Source organism: Pelophylax lessonae (assembly GCF_965119305.1).
Source record: "Pelophylax lessonae genome assembly, chromosome: 7".
Classification (NCBI taxonomy): Eukaryota; Metazoa; Chordata; class Amphibia; order Anura; family Ranidae; genus Pelophylax; species Pelophylax lessonae.
In genome coordinates, this window is record NC_138774.1 from 267861221 (window position 1) to 267888161 (window position 26941).

General features: G+C 45.6%; 1 protein-coding gene across 1 annotated transcript in view; it reads left to right on the forward strand.

Moving 5' to 3' along the window:
- FAM3A (FAM3 metabolism regulating signaling molecule A) overlaps positions 1-26941 on the forward strand; it is a 99216-nt gene that overhangs the window by 65117 nt on the left and 7158 nt on the right. Inside the window, exons 5-9 of the mRNA XM_082262908.1 lie at positions 1935-2058; positions 3715-3773; positions 12529-12579; positions 16638-16722; positions 23139-23265. Of these exons, the coding sequence (XP_082119034.1) occupies positions 1935-2058; positions 3715-3773; positions 12529-12579; positions 16638-16722; positions 23139-23265 (446 nt within the window). The remainder of the gene's footprint in view (positions 1-1934; positions 2059-3714; positions 3774-12528; positions 12580-16637; positions 16723-23138; positions 23266-26941) is intronic.

Here is a 26941-nt window from a genome sequence, read left to right on the forward strand (position 1 = left end):
AAGTCAGTCTTGTGATCCAGTCATTCTTGCACACACGCTTTATCCTTGATGTCTACTGCAGCAGCATTGCTTGAATAATAAAAAGACAGCTCAGCTTACTAATTGGACAGCTAACAGCAGCAGTCACACGCTAATGTTCCTCTGTCTGCTTACTCTGCTCTGTAGTCAAGTCACCATATTCACTGAAGTGCACTGTAACAGGGCTTGATTTGCTTTGTAGTACTGCTACATGGGATTACAGAATATCAAGACCAATTCAGGTACTTTTACCTTTAAAGGAGTTATAAAGACAGAAGGTTTGTATCTTAACGCATTCTATGCCTTAAGATTAAAAGCCTTCTGTGTGTCGAAGCCATCCAGCACCCCTTAATACTTACCTGAGCCCCATCTCTATCCAGCGATGTCCACCAGTTCCTTGGCCATCCAGGACTCTCCCTTCTATCCAGGCGCCATTGGCTTTGCTGCTGTCAATTAAAGACAGTTAGCCAGTCAGAGAGAGGGGGCAGGGCTAACCGGCAGCTTTGTGTCTGAACGGACACAGTGCTGTAGCTCGGCTCAGGTGCCCCCAAAGCAAACTGCTTGCTGTTGGGGCACTCGAAAGGTGAGAGGGGCCAGGAGAGCCAAAGAGGGACCCGAGATCAGGAGGATCCAGGCTGCCCTGTGCAAAACAAACTGCACAGAAGAAGTAAGTATAACATGTTTGTTATTAATAAAAAAAAAAACCACGAGCCTTTACAATTTAAGGGTCTATTTTCTGGGTTAGGCCATTTTATTTTTATTTTTTTTTTTACCTGGGGGTTAAGATTAACTGTGAAGGGGGGTAAGGGGTGTTTTAAAGTGGTTGTAAAGGATACAATTTTATGCTTTAAAATAACAAACGTGTTATACTTACCTGCTCTCTGTCTAGTGGTTTTGCTTGTCCACTTCTTGGGTCCCCCACTGGTGCTCCTGGCCCCTCCGCTGCCAAGTGCCCCCATAGCAAGCCGCTAACTGGCGCATGCTCACTCCCGAGCTGGCTGTGCATGTTCATGAGAGACAGAGCAAGACTCGGCCCTGCTCCCTTCTCACTGGTCTTGATTGACCGCATCAGGAGCCAATGGCTCCCTCTGCTGTGTCTGAGCTACTGAGTAGAGAGAGCCTCTGCTCTCAGGCACATTACTGGAACAAGATTGGGGAAGCTACTTGCTGAAGGCTTTTACAGTGATGCAGAAAACGCATTAAGGTAAAAAACCTTCACCCTTTAGGACCTCTTAAAGTGTTGGTGACTATAATTGTTAGGGTAGGTGATGCGTGTGTACATTTTATTTATTTTTTTAATTTAAGTTAAAGCGTAAGTTAACAGCAATAAAAAAAATTAGTCCCCCCTAAAGTCTTTTGCCATAATGTATATGTATGCGCAGCATATTGGCATATTGTGGCATACTTGCATACTAAGGCATTTCCTTTAGCGCTGCAAAGCTTGCGTTGCCTACATCACTGGTTCTTCCATCTTCACCTGAACTTTTTCCAGGTATGGAGTCTTCGGTCGTCTTGATTGGTCAGGATTACTTAACCCTGTCCCTGCACAGAATCATAAAGACTGTACATTGCAAGTGCTGCTTTGTGTAAAAAAAAAAAAGCAGCATTTGACAGATGAGACCTACAAAAAACAACTACTTTTAAATATACATTTTCTTTCAGTGTTGAAAACCTTGTGCTGGGACCTGGCTAGAAAAACAAATGCACCACTATACAGTGCATGTGCTTAGTTCGTTTACTGGAAGAGCCATGGTAAAAAATGTTTTGCATCTTTGGAAAGTAAAGTTCAAATATGAATGGGGAGGATCTTCTATGACTTGCCGTCCTCACGAGAGACCTGTCCATATGGGTCATCCTCAGTCTATGTTCCACCTGATCGTCATCTCTCTGCGACATCTTACTGTCTCTTTTCTTAGACCCACGTCCTAGGAGGTTCAAGTGTGGCTTACCGCAGCCGTGTCCAGAGAAACATTTCGCCTTCCGAATTGTGAGCGGAGCAGCAAATGTCATTGGGCCTAAGATCTGCTTTGAAGATAAAATGTAAGTGCTGGGATATGCATTTAACTCGGTTTCAGCTTCTACCAAAATTGATACTTAACAGGAGCCGGTCAGGACAGTACTTACCTGTAACTATCAAGGTTCCCATCTAGTACTGGAGGTTGTCATTACCTTTCTTAGGCAATGCAGATTTTACAGCAGAGTATTACACACACGAATACACCGTTTTAAGCTGGGACCCTTAACAGGCATCCTGATGTTCCTTCTACAGTTTGGTGCATTATAGGGTGGTGTTAATATGGATTACAGTGTGAAAAATATGTTTAACAGATGTTATGCATTTTTGCCCCGCTGCCTCCTCATGGTGTGCTGTGGCCCCTATTCTTTCCTTTGGGTGAGCCATCCATTCCAGCTTTCTTGTGAAATATGGTTGACCACCAAGAATGAATGAAATGACAGCACATATGTACAAAAAGAAGAGCCATTGGGACTCTTTACAGGAGACCGGCTTGGTGGTGCGAGACGGGGAGATGCAGTGAAGGTTGCTGAAATAGAGAAGTTTTTGTTTTTAAACAGATGACTGATCATAAGCTGTGAATTAGAGGAATAGCAGCCTTCACATTAATTATGAGGGTGGGCAGTGTGGTGTGCAAGAACAGTTAGGTTGGCCATACACTATACAAAGAACAGAAGAAAAATATAAATCAAATCAATATTTGGTGTGACCATCCTTTGCCTTCAAAACTGCATCAATTCTTCTAGGTACACTTGCACACAGTTTTTGAAGTAACTCAGCAGGCAGGTTGTTCCAAACCTCTTGGATAACTAATCACAGATATTCTGTGGATGTAGGCTGCCTCAAAATCCTTCTATCTCGTCATATAATCCCAGAAAGACTCGTAAATGTTAAAATCAGGGCTCTGTGGGGGCCAAATTATCACCTCCAGGGCTCCTTGTTCTTCTTTACACTGAAGATAGTTCTTAATGACATTGGCTTGTATGTTTGAGATGCTGCCATGCTGAAAAATACACTTGGAGTCGATCACATGCCTCCCTGATAGTATAATATGCTACATAAGTATCTGCCTGTATTTTTAAGTATTGAGGACACCATTCATCCTGACCAAATCTCCAACTCTATTTGCAGAAATGTCACCCCCAAACTGGCAAGAACCTCGACCGTGCTTTACTGTTGCCTGCAGACACTCATTATATTGCTCTCTAGCCAATCACCAACAAACTGCCTCCTGCTTCAGCTAAATATTTCACATTTTGACGCCTCAGTCCAGAGCACCTGCTGCCATTTTTCTGCATCCCAGTTCATGTGTTTTCATGCATAGTTGAGCTGCTTTGCCTTGTTTCCACGTGCTATGCATGAAAACATGTCAGCTCAAGTATTGGCCATTAGAGAACAAGGCAGGCTGCTCTCCGAGCGCAACCAGAAAACTGACCACCCTGGGTTAAATGTGCTCTCATGCCTATCATGGTCAGTTTGAAAGGGGAAAGCAGGGGGACTGGCAGGATTACCAGGTATATCTAACAAAGGAATAAATACAAAGTACATGGTATAACAGAAACATATCAGGAATATAAAAAGTTTGGGTAACCCATTCTTTAAGAATAAAATCTGTGCTTATTATTGTAAATGGATGATGTGCTTCTTTATGCTCACTCCAGATCTTTGTTGTCTCATTATAGGTTGATGAGCAGTGTCCAGAACAACGTTGGCCGAGGCCTGAACATTGCACTTGTTAATGGTTAGTCACCTACCTAAGAATGAATATTGTATTGTAAATAAACTGTATAGCAGGGAAAATCTGTGGCAAGAAAATGCTATTTATGGGGTGAAAAAAGTTTGAGAGTTGATGCTGTAGCAGGAAATTTAGTCATTGCACATAATGTAGACCCATCTACTGGCAAGCCAGAATATACCATTAGGCATAGTACAACTGTGGCTATAAGGGGACAAAGGAGCTTTCTTGTATAGTTATTGGGCACACCTTTTTTTTTTTTTTTTTTTTTTCCAACTATAAGAAATAGTTCTCTCGTATAATGAGTCCCAAAGGTTGTGTTTCTACAGAGAGTGAGCCTCTCCATCACTAAATCTAGTCCACTCCACCACTTAATACAACCCCAAAAATGTACTGTGCTGCAGCTTGCAGTGCCTCTCCGATGACTTGCCCGCAATTATTTTATTTATTTATTTTTTTTAAAAGGGGTACCCTGCAAAAGAAGGCTGCTCATATCTTAAACCCTCTGTGATTCGTTCCACCATCTCCTCCTTTTTTGGATGCTTTCAGTAGGTGAATCTCTACGACAAGAGACTTGAGTCTATGTGTATTTACTGATGTTTATCATGGATCTCTGCTAAATGCTGTATTTCCTAACAGCCTTCACAGGGGAGTTTTAAACCCTTACAATGAACTTCTCTAATTCGTTTTTTTTTTCTGTTCTGCTAAAGTATAACTTCACCTTTGAAATGTAAACAAGTTCCCCATACTGCAGCCGCTGCCTGATGAAACCCCCTTCCCCTTTAACTGTGTCAGAAGTATGGGGAGAAGTTGCCTTTACTAGCTGTCACTTTTTAAAATGAGCTCCGCCCACATAGCCACGTCATTTGTTCGCACAGCTCTGTGTGTAGAACAAGCTCCAACATCCTATGTGATTGTCGGCTTGTAGCTCATTGATTCTTCTTGTCAGATTGTATCTGCCTGCCGGTACAGGATACACTGACAGATCTGCAGGATTCATGGAACCAGTGATCTGCTTATCCTGTAATGCTTTTCAGACTCCAAAAAGGAGGGGAAAAAAATGCTGACTGAACTTAAGAACCCCATCCCTACAGTCAAGCACAGAGGTGGAAATGTTATGCTTTGGGGCTGTTTCTGTGCTAAAGGTACAGACCGACTTTGCCGCATTGAGGGGTCAATGACCCAAAGCATAACACCAAGGCAACAATGGAGTCACTCAAGAAGAAGCACAGGGTCATAGAAAGGCCTAGCTAGTCTCCAGACCTTAATCCTATAGAAAATATATGGAGGTAGCTGAAACTAAAGCCTCGTACACACGCAACATATTTCTGCCGACCGGTCGTCCGTCTTTTGTCCAGAGTGCGTGTCTGTTGGTTGGAATGTGCTCTAGACTGCACACGAATTTTCCCGTATGACAGAATTCTACTTCAGAAGTGATGTCATGTGTTGGATTGCTTTCTATGTGTTCTTTCTTCTCTGAGCATGCCTAGTCTTGCTCATAAGATTTTTCCCCATCGAAATCTGTACTAATGAGCTGAAAATATGACGTGTTTTGACGGAGGACAAAAATTATATAGCCTGCACACCAGGATTTTTGTCGGTTGTCGGAAGCACCATACTAACAAGCCGAAAATCGGCAGATCGGTCGTCGGACAAAATTTCCCGGCCGAATTTCTTCTCGTGTGTGTACGGGGCTTTAGAGTTTCCAAGTGACAGAAAAAAAACCTTAAGGGTTTAGAGAAGATCTGTAAAGAAGAGTGGACCAAAATCCCTCCTGAGATGTGTGCAAACCTGGTTACCAGCTACAAGAAACTTGTTTTCTCTGTCGCTCATTGACAGACGTAGTCCTCTTTGATTCATATCAATTGGGTTATGCTGCCCTCTACAGGAGTAGGACTAGGCAGAAGGAAAAACGTTCTGGCTCCACCTTAGGGGCAGTCCCAGAGGGTATATCCCCTCTCTCTCTGCTACAGGATGTCAGTTTTTTTCTGTCTAGTCAGGAGTAAGGACCTAAGCTCCTTGCTGGGATCTTTTGGTCCTGGCAAGATTTTTTTTTCTTTAGAAAAAACCTTTTTCTTTTTTAGGTAGTTGTTTTCTCCAGTTTTCCTGTGAGATCTTCAAGCAAATTACGCCGGATCTGGGCGACCAGTGGTCACCCCAGCCGGCCTACGAGCGCGCGCAGGCCATAGCTCCGCGCTGGGTCGGCCGCGACACATTCAAGTAAATATGCGGGACCGGGCGACGGGCTGGATGTTGAGATCCAGTGGTCACCCCGGCTCAGCCTACGAGCGCGTGCAGACCATAGCTCCGCGCTGGGTCGGCTGCGACATAGTCCCAGGACGGGGACTGACCCTGCGAGTTGAACGTCTCGCTTGGACGCCAGGAACCAGCAGAGTCACGGCGTCCGGATTGGTCGACAGCCCCCCATCTCGGTGGAGAGGGTACTGTGAAGAGAGGGTGCCCGTCAGTTCCGGTATGGTGAGTAAATATTCCCCCTTCCCCCCCTGTGGGGTTTTTGGGATACGGGCCCCTCTGTGTATGGTCGGATCTTTTCTGACATTAAGGTTCCCCCTTTAGCCTATGACTAATTCACCTATCCCCTGGATAGTGTGATCTGGTTTGGGAGCTGATACTCCAGCAGGCTTGGTTTGGGAACTAAACACTCTAAGCAAACCTTGGTTTAGGAGCTGACACTCTAGCAACCTTGGTTTAGGAGCTGACACTTCAGCTGGCTTGGTTTGGGAGCTAACACTCTAAGCAAACCTTGGTTTAGGAGCTGACACTCTAGCAACCTTGGTTTAGGAGCTGACACTCCAGCAGGCTTGGTTTGGGAGCTAACACTTTAAAAGCAACCTTGGTTTGGGAGCTAACACTCTAACAACCTGGGTTTGGAAGCTGACACTTCAGCAGCCTTGGTTTCTCTAGCAGATTGATCCAAGGAAGCCTGGTTCGATTTACCATAGTAACATATAAATATCCAGAGCAAAGGAGGTATAGCCTACCTTAGACTGTAAAGATCGCCAGGGCTCCCGCAGGCCGACAGGCCGCCATCAGCCGTTCCAGAGCCGGTCACAGGCCGCTGCACTGAAGCAGCCACGCTAGATCGGCAGTCCGCCGCCATTTTGTTGTAGACCGCATGTCTGCATTGCCTACACAGGCCGCCCGCAGGCCGCCATTTTCTCGAAGTCTATTGTCTTCTACATGGGGGCGGCCATGTTTGATGTGCCCAGCCGACCTCGAGGAGCAGCTGGGAACGCCGGAAGGCGTGCACAGGGGGCGGAGCCACTTCCTTTTACCCGGGAAACCTAGTACAGGACTTCCCAGTCTGCACAGGACAATGCTGACAGCAGTTTGATAAGGAAACTTCTCTACATCAGGTGGTGAGCCCTTGGGGTCTCTCTCTCTCTCTCTCTGTGGGGGTCCAAAGCAGGTACGCTGAGGGGCGCTATTGCGCTGGTGGATTACATATAAAAAAAAAAGGGTATTTTTTATTTTTAAAAAAAAAAAAAAATTTTTTTTTCATTGGCAAAGTGTACTGCTTTAACATGGACCCTGCCACACATGTATCGCCACCTGATCCCCTCGAGGTGGCTGCAGGACCCTCCAGTTCCCCACTGACTATTGAGTCATTGTCAGCAGTATTGGAAACCTTTTTTTCCCGGGTGGAAGTGGCTTGTCAGGGACAGGGCTCAAGGAAGCGACCCCCGCCTACCCCCAATTCATCTGAAACTTCAGATTCAGAGTCTGAGCCTATCCCTGCAGTTGCAGGTACCTCATCTGGGGTTTGTGTCTCGGGTACTGTCTCTTCAGACAGTGAGGAGGATGTCTCAGCATCTACCATAGCCCGAGAGGAAGCGTTGGTAAACGCATTAATTGTAGCCGTTCGGGAAACCTTAGGACTACAGGTTACACCATCAGAAGTAACTGATACTGAGATTCCATTTGGTACTAATAAACGCGCCAAAATGGCGAAAGTTTTTCCCTTACCCAAGTGTTTCGGTAATGTAATTAAGGAAGAATGGGGTCATCCAAAACGAGCCCCTACTATTTCCAAACGCATTAATAGGCGTTATCCCTTCGAGGAATCCCTCCTCAAAAAGTAGACAGTACCATCTGTGGTAGATTCTCCTATCTCCAGATTGAATAAATCTACAGTTATCCCATTGGAGGATGCTCCGTCTTTTAAGGATCCAGTGGATCGTAAGGTGGAAGCCGTGTCTCGCGCCATCTTTTCCCTGATTGGGTCAGCTTTCAGACCAGTAATTGCTATTGGTCTAGTTTCTCAAACTGTAACAGAATGGACCAAGTGGTTACGCCGGGATTTAGAAGGGAGTGATATCCCTCAGGCGGTATCAGATCTGTTGGAACAGATGATACAAGGGTTACAGTTTATCTGCGACGCTGCGCTAGACGCCACTCCATTATTGGGGCGAGCATCAGTCTCAGCAGTGGTTCTCAGGCGTACACTGTGGCTAAAATGTTGGTCGGCAGACCAAGGTTCCAAGAAGGCTTTGGCTAATCTCCCTTTTCAGGGTGAGCGCCTATTTGGGGCCAACTTAGATGAGATCATCAGGGATCTCACTGGAGGCAAGAGCACTTTCTTGCCACAAAGTACTAAGGGTAAAGGACCTCGTCAGAGACGGGGGCCTTCCTTTTCCGCCCATAAGAAGTTTTTTCGCCCCACGGGCGAAAAAGCAAAGCCCTCCAAAACTCCTTCGGGAGGTTTTAAGGGGCGCTGGTCGGGCAAGCAAAAGCCCGGCCCTTCCAGACCTGAAGATAAGACTACTAAAGCCTGAAGGTGCGCCCCCACCCATAGCGGGGGTGGGGGGACGTCTTCGCCGGTTTCCGGATCCATGGCTTTCCAGAATCCCGGACAAGTGGGTTTGCGAGGTCATAAGGTCAGGTTACAAGATCGAGTTTCGATCTCTCCCACCGGTGCGATTCTTCCCTTCCAATATCCGACTTTCTCCGGATCGCTTAGAAGCTCTGCGGGGAGCGGTCACGGATTTACTACAACAAGGAGTGGTAGTCCACGTTCCTTGGACAGAGCGTTTTCAGGGGTTTTATTCAAACCTGTTTACAATACCCAGGAAAGAGGGCAAGGTGCGTCCAATTCTGGACTTAAGAGCACTCAACTTTTTTGTCAAGACACAAAAATTCAGGATGGAGTCCATTCGCACAGTGACAGCCTCCCTGCAACAGGGGGATTTTTTGGCGTCCATAGACATCAAAGATGCCTATCTTCACATTCCCATTTACGCAGGACATCAACGTTTCCTGAGATTTTCCGTAGAAGAGAATCATTATCAGTTTGCGGCGTTACCCTTCGGTCTCGCATCGGCTCCTCGGGTCTTCACAAAGGTGTTGGCCCCAATGTTGGCGCTATTACGTCAACGAGGCATATCGATTCTAGGTTACCTAGACGATCTTCTACTCCGTGCGGAGTCTCCACAGACCTTGTTACAAGACCTGGAGATCACCATGATCTCTTTGCAAGAGTTCGGGTGGCTAGTGAACCTGCAGAAGTCATCTCTGGTTCCCACCAGGAGGCTCGAATATCTGGGTCTAATTCTAAACACGTCCAGGGCAATAGTGTTTCTTCCTGCGGGGAAACTCCGGAAAATTCAATCAGCAATTCAGTTGTTGCTATCCGACAACTGGCCTTCTCTTCGGACTTGCATGAGAGTCCTGGGGTTAATGGTGGCCTCTTTCGAAGCAGTACCATTTGCCCAGTTCCATACCCGAATCCTTCAAGGAGAGATTCTTCTCAAATGGAATCGGAATCCAGAATCTCTGGACAATCGGATACGATTGAGCGAATGGACCAGGGAGTCCCTGGTCTGGTGGCTTCGATCTCCGGCGCTCAGCCAGGGGAAGTCATTTCTGCCAATATACTGGACGATTGTGACCACGGATGCCAGTCTATCCGGTTGGGGAGGAATTCTCGGTCGATTAACTGTCCAGGGGCTCTGGTCCCTGGAAGAGTCCAGGTTACCGATAAATGTATTGGAACTGAGGGCGATCAGACTTTGTCTGATACTCTGGACCGAGCAGCTCCAAGGCAGCCCGGTTCGGATTCAGTCGGACAATGCCACAGCTGTGGCTTATGTCAATCACCAGGGGGGCACCAAGAGTGTCCTGGCGACCAGAGAAGTGGCCCACATTCTTCGTTGGGCGGAACGGTGTGTTCCAGCTATCTCCGCGGTGTTTATTCCGGGAGTAGAGAATTGGCAGGCAGATTATCTCAGCCGTCAGACTCTGGATCAGGGGGAATGGTCCCTCCAGCCAGAAGTGTTCCACCTATTGTGCCTTCGTTGGGGCACCCTGGATGTGGATCTGTTGGCATCTCGACTCAACAGGAAGGTGCGGAGGTTTGTGGCTCGCTCCCACGATCCTCTAGCAGAAGCCGCAGACGCGCTGGTCGCCCCGTGGGGGCAGTATCAGCTACTATATGCCTTCCCTCCTCTCAAGTTACTGCCGAAGCTTCTTCGCAGGATAGAGGTGGAAGGAATCCCAGTTATTCTGGTAGCTCCGGACTGGCCTCGTCGAGCCTGGTACGCCGACTTGGTCAGACTAGTAGCGGACGTCCCATGGCGACTTCCTCTCAGGGAAGATCTGCTGTCTCAGGGACCAATCTTCCATCCTGCTTTACAATCGCTGGCTTTAACGGCCTGGCTATTGAGACCCAGGTGCTGAAGGACAAAGGGTTGTCAACTTCAGTTATTCCTACTCTAATTAAAGCTAGGAAAGCGACTTCCAGAAAGATTTATCATCGCACATGGAGGTCTTATATTGCGTGGTGTGAATCTCTTGGGTTTCCTCCACGTTCCTATTCGGTTAACCGAATATTGGCATTTCTGCAACAAGGAGTTGAGCAGAAACTGGCCTTGAGCACTATCAAGGTTCAGGTTTCAGCATTGGCTATCTTCTTTCAGAAACCTTTGGCTACTCATTCCTTGGTACGGAATTTCATCCAGGGGGTGCGACATCTGACTCCGCCAGTGCGCGCGCCTTTACCGCCCTGGGATCTTAATCTGGTGTTGTCGGTTCTTCAGAAACCTCCCTTTGAAGATATTAGGGAGATTCCCTTGCCTACGTTATCCCAGAAGGTGGCCTTATTGGTGGCCATTACTTCTGCACGCAGGGTGTCAGAACTGGCTGCATTATCTTGTCGTTCCCCATATTTGGTGGTTCATAGAGATAAGGTGGTTCTACGTCCGAATCCATCCTTCCTACCAAAAGTGGTTTCAGAATTTCATCTGAATGAGGATATTGTATTACCTTCCCTGTGTCCTAAGCCCAGCCATCATCGGGAGTTTGCTTTACACTCCTTGGATGTGGTGCGGGCGATCAGGGTATACTTCAAAAACGACGGACTCGTTTCGCAAGACGGATTCACTTTTTGTGATCCCGGATGGCCCCAAAAAGGGGTTGCCTGCATCTGCCGCGACTATTTCCAAATGGATCAGACAGACGGTGGTACAGGCTTATTCTATTAAGGGTCGGGAGCCCCCGTTCCCTGTTAAAGCGCACTCCACTCGGGCGCTTAGTGCGTCATGGGCCTTTCGCCATCAGGCGTCAGTCCTTCAGGTTTGCAAGGCGGCTACTTGGTCGTCAGTGCATACCTTTGCAAAGTTCTACAAAATTGATGTGATGGCATCGTCGGATGCCTCTTTTGGCCGCAAGGTTTTGCAGGCCGCAATTTGAGGAGACCGGCGGTCTACCTCGAGGGTTTTTTCAGTTGGATTTTTATTTGAGTCTCATCCCTTTTAGTCTGATGAGCCTTTGAACTTCTAGTTGGCACCGGTTGGGCCTTCTAGATTGGATTTGATTTTCGTCAATCCCACCCCTCATTTGTGGCACTGCTTTTGGACGTCCCAATTAATATGAATCAAAGAGGACTACGTCTGTCAATGAGCGACAGAGAAAAATGGATTTTTGTAAGATCTTACCGTAAAATCCTTTTCTCTTAGCTCATTGACAGACGTAGTACCCGCCCCTCTACTGTTGAGTTGGGTTGGGTTAAATTCTCTGACACTGCTTTGTGACAGAACTGACATCCTGTAGCAGAGAGAGAGGGGATATACCCTCTGGGACTGCCCCTAAGGTGGAGCCAGAACGTTTTTCCTTCTGCCTAGTCCTACTCCTGTAGAGGGCAGCATAACCCAATTGATATGAATCAAAGAGGACTACGTCTGTCAATGAGCTAAGAGAAAAGGATTTTACGGTAAGATCTTACAAAAATCCATTTATTGCTGTGCTTGCCAAAAAGATGTTCTCCACCAACTACTAAGTCATGCTTTGCTTGGGGATCAAATATTTATTTTACTCACTGGACTGCAACCCAATTTGTAAAATCGTCATCAACATCATCATCCATGCCCAATGTGCCAGAAGATGACACAGGATGCTCTTAAGCTAAACCAGGAAATCGTAGTTATCTGTGTGTGAGGGTTGCCTGAACTAGTTTGCAAATGCTTTGGCGATTAAAAAAAAAAAAGATTTCTTTAAAAGAAATCTGTTGCCTCTCTGGGATAAGAAGTGGAGAGAAATTTCCCCCATTGTACAGCAAAAAACCTGGCAGGGGGTTTAACCCTCGCCTACCTAATCCAAAACTAAAAAAAAAAAAGGTTTGATTATACTTTTTGGTTGTTTGCTTGGATTTGAGCAATATATATACATTGTAAGAGGGATACATGTATCTGCCTTTTACTGTTTTTGAAATAATTAAAAAAACTACATTTTGTTATTACTTTCCCAGGAGTAAGTGGGGAGCTTATTGAAGCCAAATCATTTGACATGTGGGATGGAGGTAAGACGCTACATGTGTCATGCATGTGTTGTATTATTGATATTTCATAATTGAAATAGCAGCTCTCAGGACTAATGGTTACAGTCACACAAATTAGTTACTTTATTTCCCCCTGATGGAGTTGTTCCTTTGCTCTCAAGGTCCTCTGCATTGGAAAGGGTAAGTAGTCTCCTAGTAAAGTTGTTGCTGGTGAGTAGTTCCCAGCAACGGGTGCAACACTCCAGCAGTGTCCAGTCTTAAAGTGAAGTTCCACCCATTTTAATAAGTTTAGATGTACGTAATCCCCTTTAAAAATACTTTTACTAATGGAAACAATTTTTTTTTGCAAGGAAATACCTTTTTTTCTTCTTTATTCATCCGCACTTCCGGGTCCGGATGTATCCCAGCAGCCCTTGCGAATCGCCTAGTGACGATTTTTCGCATTATTACACCGGCACCAGCTGTACTCAGATGTATTGCATTGAGTCCGTGCTCCGCCCTGCCTCCACCCCGCCTCCTCTCAGTGAGCTCTAAGGGATGTATTGCTTTGAGTCCGCGCTCTGCCTCCGCCCCGCCTCCTCTCAGTGAGCGTGGACTGAAAGCATTACATCCTGTAGAGCTTACTGAGAGGAGGCGGAGCGGAGCACGGACTCAATCCAATTCATCCGAGTACAGCTGGTGTCGGTGTAATAATGCAAGATTTCGTCACTGCGATTCGCAAGGGCTGCTGGGATACATCCCAGCAGCCCTTGCGAATCGCTGAGTGACGTAATCGCCTATAGGCGGCCGGACCTGGAAGTGCGGATAAATAAGGAAGAAAAAAAGGTATTTCCTTGCAAAAAAAATAAAAAAAATAGTGTCCATTGGTAAAAGTATTTTTAAAGGGAATTACATACATCTAAACTTATTAAAATGGGTGGAACTCCACTTTAACAAAGCACTCACTATTCGATATTGTACCTCTCTTTAAGGACCCAATTTATAAGCAGTTAAAGTCCATTCTAGAATGTTGTGCTCACTACTTTTAATGGCAGGTTGGTCTTAACTTTTTTTTTTTTTTTCTTAGTATTTGATTTACAAAATAAAAAAAATGTGAAAAAAAGATAAAAAAACAAACAAAAAAGAAACCCAGTATGTTCCAAACATTCTTTGCAGCTATCTCACCAATGCAAGTTCAACTTTCAACTACAAATGCCAGTACACATAATCAAACATGCGATAGTACAAAAAAGTACAGCAGTAAAAGACCAAAGAGCTCTAGAAGCATATATGTACAAGTAATAACAAAAATATAATATCATGAACTTAGGTAACAGAATAAACCAGCAATGAATGAACAACTAACCAGGGAAACATAGTTTATAAAATAACATTTTTGTACACCACCCCTATGTTGGTATGCTCCATTTTTTTTTTTCTTTCAAAATAGTACAGTATAATCGGACAATATAACGTAAATGTATATCAAACACAAGTGTAATGATTAAATAAATAAAAGTTCATGGGCTAAAATTGTGTCTTCTACCACTGTGTCAGATCGGTATCCAATCTTCATTTGTGTCCACACAACACCTTGAAGTCGATGCTCCCTCACCATAAAAATTTGCTGCAACATCTACAGCAAAAAAAACTCATGTAATCACCTCCAGGAAATCTGGATGTAGCATTTATTAAAGTTAGATTTTTTTAAAATTTAGTTTCTGGTCATACAAACATGCATCTTTTTCCTGTAACCTATGGCAATTATTATGATTTATTCCCTATCCCCACATTCAAGGTGGATGGGGGGGATCGTCCTCGTTACGCTAATGTACTCTGACAGTGAGGGGATGCCGCTGTCAAAATACACAGATCAGCGTTGCAGCCATTGAGTGGCTTATTTCCAACAGGTCTGTTCAGCAGAAGTCAGTTGATTATACATAGATGGAAGTTCGTCTGATCCCTGCTACACTGGCTAAATTTAGATCTCTTTATGGGCAGCTTAAAGCGTTTGTTACCCCAAAAAAAGGTCCTGTTCCCTTAAAGCATGTAATGCAGCACCGTGCTTGTGCTGTGTAATCTGGCCCACCCACCATATCGCCTAAAAAAACCTGGCTGATCCTGCCAGTTTCTATCCTCCCCTCTGTAAACTGATCACAGTTTATCATGGCTGCTGAGTCCTGATACCGTGGTCACTTTACATGCCTCCATCATCAGCAGCTCTCTGTCCTCCTCTCTGCTCCTCTCCCCCTCCCTCCCTGCCTGCTTCTGTATCAGAGCCCGCCCCCTCCCCTCCTGCTTTAACACTTTTATTGTCCTATATAATGCTCTGGGTACCCTGATTACAAGGGCTCCTGTCTGTGTTTTTATTAAAAAAAAAAAGAAAATGCCACCTTTACCGTATTTCAGAGCGGCTCCCGGCGATCACGTGACCAGCCAGTTCTCTCCTCTCCTCCTCTCGCCCCGCCTGTTGGCAAGGGAATTTCAGCCCCACCATCTGCATCTGTCAGAAGGGGAGAGGAGAGAGCCGGCCGGTGATGTGATCGCCGGGAGCCGCTTTGAAATAGGGTAAAGGTGGCATTTTTTTTTTATAAAACACAGAGACAGGAGCACTTGTAATCAGGGTACACAGATGATTATATAAAGCTGTATAAGTGGGTTAACAACCACTTTAACTATGTTTTGTAATTACAAAACTAAGACATGCTGGTAGTAGGAATACAGTAATCCCCCGCTACATCGCGGTTCAGTTTTTGCGGTCCCGGTAATTCGCGTTTTTTTTTTGTAATGTTATTTTACTATATAAATCATTAAAAATGAAAGATTTTTGTGTTTTTCATAGCTCTTGCTCTGTCTCTAAGTATCTTTTATGTGTTTAAACGAGTTTCTATTGTTTTAAAAGTGTGTTTAAAGACCTTAAAATGCTTCTACACGTACAGTGACAGTAAAAAAATCATGCCTACAATGCATTTTAATAGGGTTTTTCTATTTCGCGGAATTTCACTTTTCGCGGCTGGGTCCCGAACGTAACCCCCGCAATGGAGGGGGGTTTACTGTAGTTATACTGGACTGGTAAACGTAGAGGGCGGTATCTCTCCGAAAGTTGAAGCTGATGTTTAGTTATGGCTTTTTTGCAAAGTACAGCTGGCTATGGAATGGCAGGGTTGTTTTTTTGTTTTTGGGTTGTTTTTTTTTTATTCCACCAGCGGGCTGAAAAAAAAGAACTAACAAACTGTGTGGATGGATGAAACCAACGCCCCAAGACTGATCGAAATGCGGTTGGTCCCTGCTAGTGCTTATCCAGACAAAGTTTGATACCTCTATGACCATCTATACATTGGTCTAGCTCGGACCAGTGTAAAGCTGAATACACACTATACAACTTTTGTTGTTTGTTTGATTTCCTTCTCATTTACCTTCAACTATGTAGTTCAAGGGCCTGCCTGATTGCATACAAATTTCAAGTGTTTAGGTTTGACCTTCTATTATTTGGTTTTGGTAAATCTAAAGGAAAAAAATCTAAATAAAATTGTATAGTGTGTATTCAGCTTTAGTATGCATGTGCCATACCTGGCCGATTCCTGTGGAAGGTGGTAATAGCTGTAGTAGGCACCGCTCGTTTGGCACAGGTGCCATTCACAGAATACTTTACATTTTTTCACTGAATTTAAAAAAATTCTGTGATTTAACGAGGTGGATAGGCAGGGTGGTAACATCATGCGGGACCTGGAAGCTGGCGGTGCCCACTGCAGTGATTGTCACCTTTTAAAAGGATCAGCCAGATATGGCACATACATAATTATGTTGGTCCAAGTTGCAGAAATGTGACTATGCAAGAAAAGCCATACCTGAATGTCAGCCCTTAAAGTCTTCCCGTGTCCCTCAATGGACTCCATCCCATTTTTAGCAAGTACAAAAATTTTTTTTTAAACCAGCACGGAAAGATTTGAGCTTCTTTCCTTTGTTTTCCAGGGACATTTATCTAATTGTGATAATTTTTATATTACATTGTCCTGTATTGTTTTACTAATTAAAAATATTACTATATTTAATTTAACACCCTTATTCGTCGTTTAATAGCTTTATTTATTTTTTTCTAGATGTGTCTGAGCTGTTGAATTTCCTGCGACCAATCCATGAAGGCACACTAGTACTGTTGGCATCTTATGATGATCCAGCTACCAAGTAAGCAAAAGACAAGTTTCCCTGTTTACAGAAAATAATATGCAGAGGAGGAGAGGGAAGGGGCCACTGCCATACATACATACATACATACAGTATCTAACAAAAGTGGGTACACCCCTCACATTTTGTTAATATATTATTATATCTTTTCAAGTGACAACACTGAAGAAATGACACTTTGCTACAATGTAAAGTAGTGAGTGTACAGCTTGTATAACAGTGTAAATTTGCTGTCCCCTCAAAATAACTCCACACACAGCCATTAATGTCTAAACCGCTGGCAGCAAAAGTGAGTACACACCTAAGTGAAATGGTCCAAATTGGAAGTGTCAATATTTTGTGTGGCCACCATTATTTTCCAGTACTGCATTAACCCTCTAGGGCATGGAGTTCACCAGAGCTTCACAGGTTACCACTGGAGTCCTCTTCCACTCCTCTATGATGAACTCACGGAGCTGGTGGATGCTTGTGCTTCTCCACCTTCCGTTTGAGGATGCCCCATGGATGCTCAACAGGGTTTAGTTCTGGAGACATTCTTGGCTAGTCCATCACCTTTACCCTCAGCTTCTTTAGCAAGACAGTGGTCGTCTTGGAGGTGTGTTTGGGGTCATTATCATGTTGGAATATTGCCCTGCGGCCCAGTCTCTGAAGGGAGGGGATCATGCTCTGCTTCAGTAGGTCACAGTACATGTTGGCATTCATGGTTCCCTCAATGAACTGTAGCTCCCCAGTGCCAGCAGCACTCATGCAGCCCCAGACCATCACACTCCCACTACCATGCAAGACACACTTGTCTTTGTACTCCTCACCTGGTTGCCGCCACACACGCTTGACACCATCTGAACCAAATACGTTTATCTTGGTCTCATCAGACCACAGGACATGGTTCCAGTAATCCATGTCCTTAGTCTGCTTGTCTTCAGCAAACTGTTTGTGGGCTTTCTTGTGCATCATCTTTAGAAGAGGCTTGGGACAACAGCCATGAAGACCAATTTGATGCGGAGTGTGGCGTATGGTCTAAGCACCAACAGGCTGCCCCCCACCCCTTCAACTTTTGCAGCAATGCTGGCAGCACTCATACGTCTATTTCCCATAGACAACCTCTGGATATGACGCTGAGCACGTGCACTCAACTTCTGCTGCAGCTCAGTTTCAGGGTCTTGGCAACCTTCTTATAGCCTAGGCCATCTTTATGTAGAGCAACAATTCTTTTTTTCAGATCCTCAGAGTTCTTTGCCATGAGGTGGTATGTTGCACTTCCAGTGACCAGTATGAGACAGTAAGAGAGCGATAACACCTACTCCCCATTTACACCTGAGACCTTGTAACCCTAACGAGTCACATGAAACCAGGGAGGGAAAATGGCTAATTGGGCCCAATTTTGACATTTTCACTTAGGGGTGTACTCCCTTTTGTTGCCAGCGGTTTAGACATTAATGGCTGTGTGTTGAGTTATTTTGAGGGAACAGCAAATTTACACTGTTATACAAGCTGTACACTCACTACTTTACATTGTAGCAAAGTGTCATTTCTTCAGTGTTGTCACATAAAAAGATATAATAAAATATTTGCAAAAATGTGAGGGGTGTACTCACTTTTGTGACATACTGTATGTACGTACATACAGTACATATACACTCAGTGGCCAGTTTATTAGGTACACCTTGCTAGTACCGTTATGGCCCCTCTTTTGCCTTCAGAACTGCCTTAATTCTTCGTGGCATAGATTGAACAAGGTGTTTGAAACATTCCCCAGAGCTTTTAGTCCATATTTACATGACAGCATCACACAGCATCACGCTGCAGATTTGCCGGCTGCACATCCATGATGCGAATCTTCCGTTCCACCACATCCCAAAGGTGCTCTATTGGATTGAGATCTGGTGACTGTGGAGGCCATTGGAGTACAGTGAACTTTTTGTCATGTTCAAAAAAAACAGTTTGAAATGATTTGAGTTTTGTGACATGGTGTATTATCCTGCTGGAAGGAGCCATCAGAAGATGGTTACACTGTAGTCATAAAGATGGACATGGTCAGCAACAATTCTCTGGTAGGCCATGGCGTTTAATCGATGCTCATTGGTAATAAGGGGCCCAAAGTGTTCCAAGAATATATCTCCCACACTATTACACCACCACCAGCAGCCTGAACCGTTGATACAAGGCAGGATGGATCCATGCTTTCATGTTGTTTATGTCAAATCCTGACCCTACCACCTGAATGTCGCAGCTGAAATCAAGTCTCATCAGACCAGGCAACATTTTTCCAATCTTCTATTGTCCAATTTTGGTGAGCCTGTGCGAATTGTAGCCTCGCTTTCCTGTTCTTAGCTGACAGGAATCTGATGTGGTCTTCTGCTTCGGTAGCCCATCTGCTTCAAAGTTTGATGTGTTGTGTGTTCTTGGTTGTAACAAGTAGTTATTTAAGTTACTGTTGCCTTTCTATCACCTCAAACCAGTCTGCCCATTTTCTTCTGACCCCTGACATCAACAAGGCATTTTCTTCCACACAAACGCCGCTCACTGGATATTTTCTCTTTTTCGGACCGTTCTCTGTAAACTCTAGAGAGGGTTGTGTGCGACAATCGGCAGTTTTTGAAATACTCAGACCAGTCTGTCTGGCACTAACAATCATGCCACATTCAGAGTCACTTAAATCCCCTTTCTTCCACATTCTGATGCTCGGTTTGGACTTCAGCAAGTCGTCAATCCCTAAATGCATTGAGTTGCTGCTTTGTGATGGGCTGATTAGCAATTTGTGTTACCAATCAATTGAACAGGTGTACCTAATAAAAGTGGCCGTTGAGTGAATATTTATCTCTATATCTTTTATTGTCAGAGAATACAGTAACTTCAGGCATCTCTGTCCTTTTTAATTACTAACCTGTCCACTATGCATTGGAAATAAAGATTATTCGCAGGGGGGTCAGAGGAAACCCACCCTCCTTCTACTATGTATGCATTTGGTACTTACCTTTCAGAACCTGACACTCCAGTTCAGCCTGTAGGGCTCAAAACCAGAGGTCAGCCAGCCTCTCTGACAAACCTTCTGCATGATGATGTACCCCCACTTCTTTAAGTGGGGGGGGGGGGGCTTATGTGCATCTGGACAGTTCTAGGGTACATTGCCTCTCTGGCATTTGGTTGCAAAAGACAACCTTGGCCTACAAGCTAATACTTTGGTCCTGGCACTTCTCTATTGCTCCCTATTACCTTTCTTGTGCTACTGTATAGAATAGCTTGTTTTGTCTCACTGGGTTATCAGCATCCCTGGACCCCTGTCTCAAGTCTTTTTGGAGACATAGGTTTTGGTGCCCTTTCCTGGCACATTCATTCTGGGATGATTGGACGAACTTCTCTGAAAAAAGTCAGCATTGTTGACCCTTCCACTTAGCACCCCTTGGAGGGCCTACTGCTGATAGATCCATACCTTTAGCAGACAAGACTGTTTAAAGCAGGCGCAACTGTATCTGAGCAACTCAAACTAAAGATGCTTTTAAAGTGGTAGTATCGGAGTATACTTAACTTTTACCTACAGGTAAGCCTATAATGAGGCTTACCTGTAGGTACAATTAATATCTCCTAAACCTGCACGGTTTAGGAGATATTCGAACTGCATGCAGCCGCTGACACCAGCGGCGCATGCGCTCTGAAGGTCCGGCTGACCTTCAGAGTTCCTTGCCGGCAAGCGAACTCCCGCGCACGGGAGTGACGTCATTGCTGCTCTGGCCACTCACAGCCCAGGAGCCACCGAACCCGGAAGAGACACAGAGGGAACATGACAGCTCCCTCAGCGGTGTCTGGGCGTCCGTATCAGGGCTTCGTTTTAAGGTAAGTATTTCATAATAAGCTAGTATACGATGAATACTAGCTCATTATGCCTTTGTCTTGCAGGGTTTGTTTTTTTCTTTTTGGTGAGGATACAACCCCTTTAAATTAATTTTTAATATTCAAAAGAAACTCACCCATGAATCTTCTGCCCTTACTCAAATGACCACAGCTAGAAATGCTAGAGGGCTGTTTTCAAGGTGACTTCTCAACAAAATAAAGCACAAAGACATTAATTAATGTCTTCATGCTTTTTGTTGAGGAATTCATTTGAAAACACCCCAATAGCATTTCTAGCCATCCTAAGTAAGGGTAGATTATTCATGTAGCATCAAATAAAAAAAAAAAAATTGTCATTTTTCCCAAAACTTGTGGCAAAATATAAAATATTCCATGGACTCAACATGCCACTCAGCAAATGCCTTGGGGTATCTGCTTTCTGAAAAAGGAGTCATGGGGGGGGGGGGTTTGTGCCATCTTGGCATTTCATGGCCTCTGACACTGTGATAGGTAGTGAGGAGTGAGAGCAACAATTTACACCCTTAGAAAGCCTGAAGGCGATGATTGGTTTTGGGGGTCCTGTACGTGGCTAGACTGCCAAAAAGTCTCACACATGGGGTATCCCCATACTCAGGAGAAGCAGCAGAATGTATTTTGGGGCGTCATTTCGCATATACCCATGGCATGTTTGAGTAATACATCATTTAATTGACAAATCTTTGTTAGGTAAACAAAAAAGGAAAGTAATTTTCCCGAAACTGAACTCAACATTTCTCTCAGCAAGTAGCTTTGAGTGTCTACTTTCCAAAATGTGCTATCTTGACATTTCAGGGTCTCCGAAACTGTGATAGGTAGTGAGGAAGTAAAATAGGCAATTTACGCCCTTCGAAAACCTCAAGGCGGTGATTCGTTTTTGGGGTGCCGTACAGAGCTAGGCTCCCAAAAAGTCTCACACATGTGGTATCCCTGTACTCAGGAGAAGCATAAGAATGTATTTTGGAGTGCCATTCCACATATACCCATGACATGTGTGAGCAATATATAATTTAGTAAAAACTTTGTGTTTAAAAAATAAATGATAATTTTCCCAAAACTTGTTGTAAACTATAAAATATTCTATGGACTCAAAATGCCTCTCAGCAAATAGCTTGGGGTGTCTATTTTCCAAAAAGGGGTCATTCGGGAGGTGGTTGAACTGTCCTGGCATTTTATGCCCGATATTAGAAGCTTATGCCACACGTCACCCACTCTTCTAACCACTTGAAGAGCAAGCCTTTCTCCCCCCCACAGAGAAAGGGTACGTTTGGAGGCTTCTAGTGGATTTTTGGCATCCCCTGATATTCTTGAAGTAATGTGGTTATGTTGGAATTTTAGACCAACATCCGACTGCTTAGTCTTTTCAGGTAGCAATAGGTGCACAGTAGCTTGGAGTATCAGCGTTATCTCCATATAGCAAATTTGTTGTGTATAGCGTGTTATTCTTACACAGTAGGGATTAACACGGGTCCCTAAATGATGGTGCATGTCTCAAGGCATAAGTCTTTGTCACATACAAGGATATAGGTGGTGGAAAGTCACAAGATGTATGCTTTTGTAGCAGATCTATATTTACTTATATTCTGTATAGGTTGGTGTTTTTAGATCTCCACCATATCAGACCTAGTCATTCTATGTAGTGTCTGTTGAGGCTAGTCTTTTTCCACTTTGCTCTCTTGTCTCCACATACAGTGTTCTTCAGGTACCCTGTTTCTTTGGCCACACAGGCTTTAGGGACATTCACCTGTCCTTAGTTGACCAGGTCCTCACTAGGGCTGGCTCTTTTATTATGGACATTTATTTTTGGAATGAGTCCTGTGTCGCTTTTAAACTTTTATTTCCTGATGTGGCATGTAAAAAGTTTTCCCTGCAACCAGGTCCCCTACCTTGGTTTTTCTTTCTATTGAGAATTTAATATAACTGGGTCCTCCAAATTTGTTTATGGTAATCTTGAGTCAGGTAAAGGTCTTTGGGCTTTTAATAACCCTCCCTAATCTGGTAAGTTCCTACTTATCTCATGGGCTGTCCTGGAAGACGATTTGGGAAAACCGGATTTAGACTTACCAGTAACTCTATTTCCAGGAGTCTACCAGGACAGCCGGATTCCTGCTTATGTGTTATGTTTTGTTCTATTTGTATTTGTTTTGTTCAGGTTTTGTCCTTGGTTCTTGTTTAAAACAGACCATTCCAGCAGAGGGATTTCCTTTTAAAGTGTATTTGTTGATGTGTTTCCTGTTCCTGTTGGAGGAGGTGCCTATATATCATGGGCTGTCCTGGAAACGGAGTTACCGGTCAGTCTAACTCCGGTTTTCATAACATTTTTTTTACTGCCTTCAGGCCTACCATGTTGAATTTCAGAACATTTTTGGCGTGTTCGGCTGAAAACATTTCCCCTCACTTTCTGTCCCATGCCTATTGCTTACTATTTCTGCATCACATGCTGCCAATAATATCTTTCCACGCAGTTTTAATATAGTGTTAACTGATGATTGTGTTAATTTGGCTGTGGTCTTGTGTCCTCACCTTTCCAATTTTGTTTGCATTTGCTATAGAATGACAGAGGAGGCTCGGAAGATGTTCGCTGAACTTGGAAGCTCTGTGTTCAAGGAGGTGGCATTCAGAGATAGCTGGGTTCTTCTTGGAGCTAAGGGAGTCCTGGATAAAACTCCATTTGAACAGGTGCACTTATGGATGTTGTGTTATTTTCCGTGTATGTATGGTGTACACCGCATTGAAGAAAGGGCAATATTTTAAGTTGAATCTTGTCATGTGTGATGGTTAAGATTTATAGACTGCATTTACAAGGTAAAATGATGTGAAAGTGCAGTTGGTTTTATTCCCTGTATTTAAAGCGATTCTTTCACAAATTTTGACAATTCAAGCAGAGCATATAAAAAGATAATGCATAAGCAGACGTTTCTATCAGAATGAGAATAAATGCATCAGCATTTATATGTAAATCACACACTCGCACGCTCTGACGGCTCAGCACTAGTAGTTTTCATCATGGAGCTCTTCTCTCAGATAACGAGGAAAATTGGCAGCTCTCCTGTCTTTCTCTTACGTCCTCCGACAGTCGCCGCCTCTTCATATTCGTCACATATGGGGTATTAGACTTTGCTCCGAAGGAGTAGCTAGGCAACAGAATATGTTAACAATAAAGCTTTAACATATCCCACCCTCAAGGGGTGGTCCCCTCAGTCAATACCCTCCTACTTCCTGCAACCATATCTCAGTTTTAATGTCTAGCTTGTCAGGAGTGGCTGGCTCTCTCTGTGCTGGGACTTTTTGTCCCAGACTCTTTCTTCTTTTTGATATTTTGTTTGAGTTTTCTCTCTACCTTTACTTAGCTGTTATTTTTGTCAGCATTAGTTAGTTCTTCGGACGAAGAGGATCATGCGGACTGGGTCTCGGGCTGATCCCCCTGGTCGCAGGTCGTGGGTCAGTGGCTTCCCAGTCTGCCATCGAGCGTTCAGCCAGGTAACGCTCCTGGCACGGTGAACGACCCATCCCTGTTCGGTGCAGGGATGATTGGTGAGGTGGCTACCTCACCGGACGCTGTGCGGTTTCTGAACCGCCATTGTGTGCGTCTTGAGTAGCGACTCTCCCTGCCTCATGTGCAGCGGCTTGTTCGCCTGTGCGGGTTCCCCACGCCATGTGAGGTAAGTGTATCTATGTGGGGACCTGTCTGTCTGGGGGGGTCTCAGTCTGGGACTGTGTAACCTGCCTTTAATCACACTGCTTGTCTCCCTATCTCTCGGCTGCATGCTGTGGGCTGCAAGGGGGGGGGGGGGAGCTGTATGACACTGAGTATGTCAGGCTGGGCAGTGTGAGGAGCTGTGTGCTGTGGGGCATGTTTTTAATGGCATGTTGGGGCATATACAGCGATCGCTGCGGCGATCTAACATGTATCCATATTATGGGATGATATTGTGTGTGATTTTATGCACTGTGGAGCGGCGATTTCGGCGCCAAACGGCGCCATTTTACCGGCGCCCGCTCCGGCCGCATGGTTTACATGCACGGCGGCCATTTTCTTGTAGCCTCCATAGGCTTACATAGAGCGCCCTGGCAGCATCACTTCCTCTCTCCTGGAAGCACCGATCGAGGCAGCAGCAGCAGCGGAGTCTCCTCAGGTTTTATCCTTCTATTCCTGTATTCCATTGCCTGTATTCAGTCTGTATATTCCCTGTGGGGGTCTCATTGTGCCTGAGTGTGGTGCGGTGGGCTGCGCTTGCCGCGCTTGCTGTAAGGGGGCAGTTAACCCTTGGTTGTCTGGCATACAGGGGCAATGGATTCTCAGGAGGGCAAATTTCCCACAGTCTTGGTGGAAAGCCAGGGGACCGCTGTTTCCCCCCCAGGGGGGGATTTGGCCACTATTGTGGCTGGCCTTGCTGCACAGGTGCAAATGCTGGTGGCTGCTCAATCTACTAAACGGCCCAGAGTTGCTCTGTCCTCTGATTCTGAGGGTGAAGGTGATGGGGCTGTTCTGGCGGGGACCCCCCTATCGGGGTCCCGCTCCTCTCTGGATCTAGTGGGGTCTGAGGTAGAGGCTGAGTTGAGGGGGTTGATAATTCTCCCCCTGGCTCGCCTGAAGAGCTTGCAATCATGGATGAGTTGATTGCTTCCATTAAGCAGACGCTACGTTTGCAGGACGAGGTGTGTCCCCCAGCTGCCTTGGCGGCTTATGGGACGCAGAGAAAACGCAGGACGCCGCAGGTCTTTCCCTGCAATGCTGATTTTCAGCGCGCTGTTAAGGACCAATGGCGCGATTTGCGCAAGCCTTTTGCGGTACCAAGTAAATTTAAGCTGCGTTATCCTTTCTCGCCTGCCACTGATGAACGGTGGTGTGTGCCTCCGCCAGTAGATCATGCTATTGCGGTTTTGAACAAAGCCACTGCGATCCCGGCAGAGGGATCCCCTATTTTCCGTGATGCCACGGATAGGAGACTGGAGTCTCTTGCCCGTCATACTTATTCTGTTACGGGTTCTATGCTTAAGGCTCTGTTTGCTTCTCTCATGGCGGCCCAGGCGATCGCAAGTTGGACGCAGATGCTTAGGCGCGTCCTAGTGGCCGATTCGGCCTCAGCGGCGACCCTGGATATGGTGGATCAGATCCACCAGGGTGTCATGTATCTGTGTGATGCGGACCTGGACCTGATTCCGTTGGCCGCGCGTGTGCACAGCGTGGCGGTGTTGTCTCGCCGCCTGGTTTGGTTGAAATGTTGGTCGGTGGACCAATCTTCACGTAAAACCTTGGCCAATCTGCCTTATGATGGGTCTCGCCTTTTTGGGGAGTCCCTGGATGTGTTGATTAAGGGGATTACTGGGGGTAAGAGCACTCTCTTGCCCCATTTCCCCAAGGCTAAGGGGGCTTCTGGGAAGAAGCATGCTAATTTTCGGCCCCCTCAGGGGTCCTTTCGTGCCTTTCGGCCGCACTACAAGGGCAAACCGTTCAAGGGCCAGGGCTCTCAGAAGAAGCCCTGGTCTGGAAAACAGAAGTCCGGCCAATCCGGACCTGCGGCCCATAACAGTTCGGCCTGAAGGGGCGCCCTCACCCAGTTTTGGGGTGGGGGGACGCTTGCTCGGTTTTCTTCAGCCCTGGTTGGCCCGTGTGCGGGACAGATGGGTTCTGGAAATCGTTCGATCTGGTTACAAGATCGAGTTTCTCTCTCGGCCAGAGAGCAGATTTTTTCCCTCAAATCTACAACTGTCTCCAGAGCGCCTGCGGGATCTGCGCCTGGCGGTGCGGGACCTGAGGGCTCAGGGAGTGGTGGTTCCGGTGCCTCATCGGGACAGATTTCGGGGGTTTTATTCCAATCTGTTCACTGTGCCCAGAAAGGAGGGCAAGGTTCGTCCAATTCTGGACTTGAAAGCTCTGAACCGCTCTGTGCGGGTTCGCAAGTTCCGCATGGAATCCCTGCGCTCGGTGGTGGCTGCCCTGGTTCCGGGGGAATTCATGGCCTCCATCGATTTGAAGGATGCGTATCTTCACATCCCCATATTCGAGGGTCATCAGAGATACCTTCGATTTGCCATTGCGGAGGATCACTACCAGTTCGTGGCGTTGCCCTTTGGGCTCGCCTCGGCTCCGCGGGTCTTCACCAAGGTGCTTGCACCGGTTCTGGCATTATTGAGAGCCCAGGGCATTTCTGTCCTGGGGTATCTGGACGACATTCTGATTCGGTCTGCGACCAGTCAGGGTCTGGAGAAGGACCTGTCTGTCACGATGCAAACTCTGCAGGAGTTCGGTTGGACGATAAATGTTCCAAAGTCGACTCTGAGTCCGTCGGTTCGTCTTCCCTATCTGGGAATGATACTGGACTAGGTGCAGGCGAAGGTCTTCCTGCCGGAA